Here is a 6,811-nt window from a genome sequence, read left to right as displayed (position 1 = left end):
TTTCCTCTTGCATCACATCAGATTGCTGCCTGACCTGGCATTCCAGAGTCTTCATCGCACAGACACTCCAGTCCAGAGCAGTGTCCTAGTCTTCAGATCCTGTCTCTCTCCCACTGACATATAAGTCCCCAATGATATCACTTGTGTCTGGAATCTCCTATAAGGCACAAATGAACCTTTCCACAAAAAGAAACTCATGGACTTGGAGAACAGACTTGTGGTTGCCGAGGGAGAGGGGGAGGGAGTGGGATGAATTGGGAATTGGGGGTTAATAGATGCAGACTGTTGCCTTTGGAATGGATAAGCAATGAGACCCTGCTGTGTAGCCCTGGGAACTATATCTAGTCACTAGTGATGGAGCAGGATGATGTAAGAAAAAAGAAGCTATATGTGTGTGTGTGATTTGGTCACTTTGCTGTACAGTGGAACACTGTAAACCAGCTATAATGGAAAAAATAAAAATCATTAAAAGATTTTTTAAAAAGAGAAAACACATGTTCCCAGACATCAGAAGATTTCATTGGTGACTATATTCCTAGAAGACTACCTCGCACATAGTCGGTGTAAAAAGTGATAATGAAAAGGTGAAGGATATTTTGCAGGAGGGACCCCCAAAGTCCTCACACAACCCATTTTTCCTAACACAGGAATTATGTGAACTGGGGCCTAGACCAACCTGTGCCACCAAAAACTGTTTGCTTGCAACCATCTATCCTTTGGAAGAGAAGAGCTGCATTTTAGAGATTTTTCAGCTCTAGCAGCGGTTCTCCAATGGTGCTCCCTGCAACTGCGATCGCCAGAGATGGTGATGAGGAATTGAAGTACAGGAAGCTTCGCAAGGTCAAGGACACTGGAAAACAGTGCAGAATTCTCTCCTGCTCCGGGATTCACAATGCACGGGAGACGCTCTAAGAAGCCCTGTAGAAACCTGGATTTGCTGGACTTTTTCTCCCTCAGCCCTATCTATCCACTCACGTCTGCATCATCAAGCATGATTTGGAAAGCAGCGCTCTGATGTTAAGTCTTTCAGGTTACAGATGCAGACAGAAGGTGAAACCCAGCGTGATCAGGTGCCTCTTTCAAGGTCACACGGTCATCTTCTGCATCTTAAAGCATAGCCCCTTTCGCAGCCCCTGATGCTTCCCTAACAGTCTACTCAGCACTCAGCTCACAAGAGGCCAAAAACTGAACACTAGACCTCAGATTCCCCTATCGATTTGACTAAATCATATGAAAACGAAGGTACCCAAGAGGATTTGCTTTCAATCTCACCATTCCAGAAATAGTCAGTTAGTCATTCAACAACCATTTATTCAGCTTTCCGCGCTAGGCAGGGCACATTTTGCAGTGAGCAAGACCAGGCTGTTCAGGAGACTGACAATAAAATTATTGCTGAAGAAACCAAAATTGATTGAACTGTCCTTGAGAAGCCTGCTTCAAATAAGGACTTGTGAGAAATTACATATTCACATTTCATTTGCTTCCATTTGCAATACTCACATTTAGATCGAATGGTAATAATATGCTTTCGTCTGGAATGGCTCTGAAACTAAATGCTCCCCTTCCCCTTTGCTGCAGAGAAGAAAAACAGAAAGACTGAAATTCGTTGGGCTTTTTTGTTGAGCACTTCAACCAACAGATCTCCCAATTTCAAGTTCATTCAAATACCCTCTCTGGCTCCTACATTGTAGTTAAAATCTGTTAACTATTGTCCACAAATGAAAATGCTTATTTAAAAGCTGGATTTGTTTTTTAAAGCATATTAACCCACACATTTCAAAGTCCTTCTGAAAACACAGCAGATCAAAAGGCACGTAACTTTCAAACACTGTAGTTCTGAGATTAAAAAAGAGCTAGCAATTATTCTATACAATCTTTTCAATGAACTGATAGCATCCATCTAAGAATCAGGAGAATTGTTTTATATAATTTTAAAAAGAAGATTCCAGGAGTTCCTGTCATGGCTCAGTGTTAACAAACCAAACTAGCTTCCATAAGGATGGGGATTCAATCCCTGGCCTTGCTCAAAGGGTTAAGGATCTGGTGTTGTGTTGTCATGAGCTGTGGTGTAGGCTGGCAGCTGCAGCTCTGATTCGACCCCTAGCCCGGGAACTTCCATATGTCATGGGTGCAGCCCTAAAAAAAGGACAAAAAAAAAAAAATGAGAAGATTCCAAATGAGAAAACAAACTGGAATTCTGAGATTGTGGAGTCCATATTTGATGTCCTGGTATTGATCCAACTTTTAGCACAGACTCAAGACGTGTGTTTCTAATAAAAAGAAAATCTGAGATACCAGAAGCCCTTCAAGTTCCCTTGCCCCTCTGGGTACCTTTAACACCACACTGTCTGTCAAGAAAATAAATCTGTGCTTCCAGATCCAGCCAAAATCTCCCCTGCTTTGAAGGATGCTCTCACCAGTTCTCTCGGAGACACCCTGAAAATCAATCTGGCAAAGCAAAGATAATCACCCCATAAAACACATAATTTGTATTTATTAGACACCAGAACAAACCAGAAGGAATTCCTCAGCTGTAGTAAAGACACAGAGAGAGCAGAAACTGCATAAACACAGGCCACAGGAAGCAAGATACAGGAAAGCCACACATGTCCCCATCAGCGCTACACACACGTTGAATCTACTGCTTAAAATCAGTCCGAACACGGGTAAGTTACTGAACAATCTATTCGTTTAAAAGCAAAGGGGAGAGCACGCATTTGAAAGACCAAGTACCAATTTTTTTGAGAGCCCATCACCATCTTCTCTTCTCTAACAGAACCAGTGGTCCAGCTATGCTAGGCTAAGGTAAAAATGACTGCGTTTATTCCAACGGCTTCTGCCAAATCCTTTCAACAACAAATCAGTCTGGTGAGGTTTCTAAGCAGTGGGCCACTGCACTGGCACAGGAACCGTGATAAGCGGAGCAGCGCTGGAAAGGTACTTATGTGTCTCCGCGTGTATTCTGCATGCTTATTAATGTCTGTGCGGTGGTATAGATCCGGAGCAACGGTTCTTCTGCAGTTTAATGGAATCCACTGGGAGTGAAAGGTGTTATTTTGCCCAGTGAAATCTGCCCCTCGCAGTCCAGCTCCCAGATGGACTGGGCAGCAGGGTCACCATCTGGCGATGCCTGAGCGATCGGAGACATACGCTGGAAAGGGCTCTCGTCCTCCTCCTTGTCCACCTCCGCGACGCCCGGCGTCGCCGCGCTGGGGATGCTGTGGATGGAGACAGCGGGGATCTGCTTGTGGAGGGCGGTGTCCTGATGGTAGGAGACGAGCTCGTTACTGATGTTCGCTGTCTCCACCTGGGTGCGGGAGCACAGGTGGCCGCACCCCAGCAGCTGGGCAAACACCTTCCGGAAGTCGGCGTTGAAGGCGTAAATGATGGGGTTGAGGGAGGAGTTGGCCCAGCCGAACCAGACGAAGACGTCGAAGGTGGTCTCGCTGACGCAGGGGAAGTCCTCCGGGGGTCCGCCGCAGAAGGGGACCATGCAGTTAAGGATGAAGAAGGGCAGCCAGCAGCACACAAAGACCCCCATGACCACCGACAGGGTTTTAAGGACTTTGGTCTCCTTCCTGATGGATGCCCGCAGGCCGGTGTCTGGGGCGCAGGCCTCCCGGCTCCGGCAGCTCTGCGCGTGCTCCGCCGCCCTCTCCAGGCAGGAGATCCTGCGGATTTGCCCCTGGGCGATGCGGTAGATGCGCGTGTAGGTCACGACCATGATGGCCACCGGGATGTAGAAGCTGATGAGCGAGGAGGAGATGGCGTAAGTTCGGTTCAGGCTGGAGTCACAGTTTTCCTCCCTCACGTCTGGCTCCCCGGCTTCCTCCCAGGGCGTCCCGTTGGCCAGGTGGGACAGCGGGTCCACCCCACCCCAGGAGCCTACCTTGTCCCTGTGCCAGTGGAGCTGGACTGGGATGAAGGAGATGAGGACCGACAAGGTCCACGCGAGGCCGACCATGACCAAGGCCACACGCGGGGTCATCGTGCGCTCGTAGCAGAAGGGCCTGGAGATGGCCCAGTAGCGGTCCACGCTGATGATGCACAGGTTCAGGATGGAGGCGGTGGAGCACATGATGTCGAAGGCCACCCAGATGTCGCAGAAGGCCCCAAAGGGCCAGTAACCGGACACCTCGGCGACTGCCTTCCAGGGCATGACCAGCAACGCCACGAAGAGGTCGGACACGGCCAGAGACACGATGAAGACATTGGTCATCTTGGCGCGCAGGTGGCGGCTGTGCACGATGGCGGCGCACACCAGCACGTTGCCCAGCAGGGTCCAGACGATGAGCAGGGTCAGGAGGCCGGCGGTGACCACCTGCGCCGGCCCCAGCGGCGCCACCCCCTCCGAGCCCCCCACGGCGCCCCCCTGCACCAGCTGCTGCTGTCGGGCCCGTGTCCGGTACGCGGTGCCGTTGCGCCCCGGCGGCAGCATATCGGGCTTGGCTGCAGAAGCGGGCTGCGCGCGGTCCCAACTTCTGCCCTGCGGCCCCTGGGCGGCCCCATCGGGCTCCCGGGGAGTGGCACCCCGGGACCCGCGGCTAAGAGATCCCCGAGTCCCGGGAGGCGCTCACCGTGCGCAGCGCTGGAGCCCCGGAGCGCGCCAGGACCCCCTCTCCTCCTCGAGCGCCACCGGGTCGGTGGCCGGGCCGCGCCGCCCCAGTGCCGGGAAGCAGCTGGTGCCCGAGGGGCTGATCCCAGGAGCCGGTGGCGCGCCCAGGCGGCGGTGGCGGCGGCGGCGGCTGTGTCTGGTTCAGAGCCTGAGAAACGAGGAGCGAGGCACCACCGAGGGGGCGGGGGCCGGGAGCGGCCGGCGCGGGCCGAGCGCTGCTGCGCTGCCTGGTCTCTGGCTGCTCCCGGGGCCCGAGCTCCCGCCCCCCCGCGCCTCCGCGCGCCCCAGTCTCCTGCGCACCCGCCCCACCTGTGCCTTGGCGCCCTCAGTCTCCACGATCCGCCTGCCTGAGGCTCGGGGCAAACCCGCAGGTCCGAGGGCCAGCTCCCGGCCCTGTGAAAACCCCCCGGCCCGCGCCCCAGGAAGATGCCCCGAGGCCTGGTCCAGCCCTGGGGTCCCTGGCCCCGGCCGCGTTCAGAGACCAGGGAGCTGGGGTAGAGATGGAAGAATCACTGTCTTCTAGACGGGGAAAGGCATTTGTAGGGTAAGGAGGGTGAACTTGAACTTCTCATAGACCTAAGTACCACCCCAGGCTTTATTCCTAGCTGCGAGACCTTCGGGGTCCTCCTTCATTTCACTGGGCCTTGGTTCCCACCCCCACAAAAGGGGGTGACAATTCCTCTCCATTATGTAGTGTAAGACCTCGGTGAAGCCAGGAGCTGGTGTCTCCTGGGAACATCTCCCAAATTCCCTGGGAATATCCCTAAGACTGGGATTACCTTGACCGCTTGGGAAAACCCTTTCCTCACCCCACCCCCCCCCATCCTTACATGGTTTTTCTTTGGGGAATAATTTTGAATGAACCCAGCAGGCCAGGAGGAGGAAGGGACCTCCAGCCAGCTGGGGGCCTCCCCCTTCGCAGGGTATTTTCCGTCTTTCTTTTTTTTAACCTTGAGAAGGAAGGATCCATGCCTCAGGCTAAACAGAAGAGGAATCTGAAGCTTGAATATGTATCCCAAAGCCCAGTTCGTAAAAGGAATGGTGGGGAGACCCTGGAAGGGAGAGCGTGTTCTTGGATCTTACCTCCCTCTCAGCTGCCACATGGCTACCCGGCCCTCTAGCCTCTGAGCTGTTTTTGTTTTGTTTTGTTTGCTTTTTAGGGCCGCACCTGTGGCATATGGAAGGGGTTGCATTGGAGCTGCAGCTGCCAGCCACAGCCACAGCAACGTGGGATCTGAGCCACGTCTATGACCCACGCCACAGCTCACAGCAATGCCGGATCCTTAGTCCACTGAGCAAGGCCAGAGATGGAACCCATATCCTCATAGACCCCAGTCTGGTTTGTAAGCTGATGAGCCACAGTGGGAACTCTTAGCCTCTGAACTTCTTAAACTAAGGAACTGTGTCTTACACATGTCCAAATCCCCCAAACCGACACAGCAAGTGGGTGCTTGACAAACCTTTGCCAGGGGAGAAATAGTAAAAGGGGCTCTGTGCCCAGCACTTTGCCAATAATGCACAGATGACTCAACCAGCAAAGGTACACATGGGTTCACCACACAATTTTTCATTGGTTTCTAGATAGTTCTGACTGTCTGAATTTCATCCATTTATCCATCCAGCAAGCATTTATTCAGGACGTACCATGTGGGAGACAGAAGGGAGGCTGTACAGGGTATACAAGTCACAGCCAGGGTAGGTTTGTATCGTGATTGTTTAAAAGCTCCAGCAACAGGCAGTAGATTATATGGAGAAAGGAGAATTTTCTCCCAACCAGCACAAAATTGATGTTTGAGCTGGGGGCTGAGCTGCGACTATGTCCCGGGCTCTGTCCTAAGGTGGGGGGATACAAAAACAATCAAATCTATATTCCTGTCCTCCTGGGGCTTACATTCTTGAAGGAGGAGGAGGGGGGAGAGTCAGGGAAGGGGAAAGAGAGACGGAAGAGAAGAGAAGGAAGAAGAAAGAGGGAGACCGTGAGAAAGAGAATGATACCTGGGAGCCTCTGTCCTGGTCTTTGCCAATACAGAAGACTTTCGCTAACATGGGACTGAGTTGAGTGTCGGTTGTCACCTGTAACTGCAAAAGCCCTGCTTAGATAGAGCAAGTGATGGGCATGAGAACAGGGGGGTGGACTGCCCATTTGGGGTGCACAGCCTGGGGAAGGGCAGCACAGAAGAAAGGATGCTCAAGCTG

At 52.6% G+C, this 6,811-nt stretch overlaps 1 protein-coding gene across 1 annotated transcript; it reads right to left on the bottom strand.

Annotated features, from left to right (window-relative positions):
• DRD5 (dopamine receptor D5) lies at window positions 2,084-4,438 on the bottom strand. Its single transcript, XM_013989284.2, has one exon. It carries the CDS (start codon window positions 4,436-4,438, stop codon window positions 3,023-3,025), a length of 1,416 nt encoding a protein of 471 aa, XP_013844738.1. The 3' UTR covers window positions 2,084-3,022.

Source organism: Sus scrofa, chromosome 8 (genome assembly GCF_000003025.6).
Source record: "Sus scrofa isolate TJ Tabasco breed Duroc chromosome 8, Sscrofa11.1, whole genome shotgun sequence".
Classification (NCBI taxonomy): Eukaryota; Metazoa; Chordata; class Mammalia; order Artiodactyla; family Suidae; genus Sus; species Sus scrofa.
The sequence above is the reverse complement of the archived record's forward strand: the minus strand, read 5'-3'. Positions and strand labels throughout refer to the sequence as shown.

What these genes read in the sequence shown, in the direction of transcription:
- DRD5 (XM_013989284.2), bottom strand. Translation starts at nt 4,438, where the DNA reads ATGCTGCCGCCGGGGCGCAACGGCACCGCGTACCGGACACGGGCCCGA.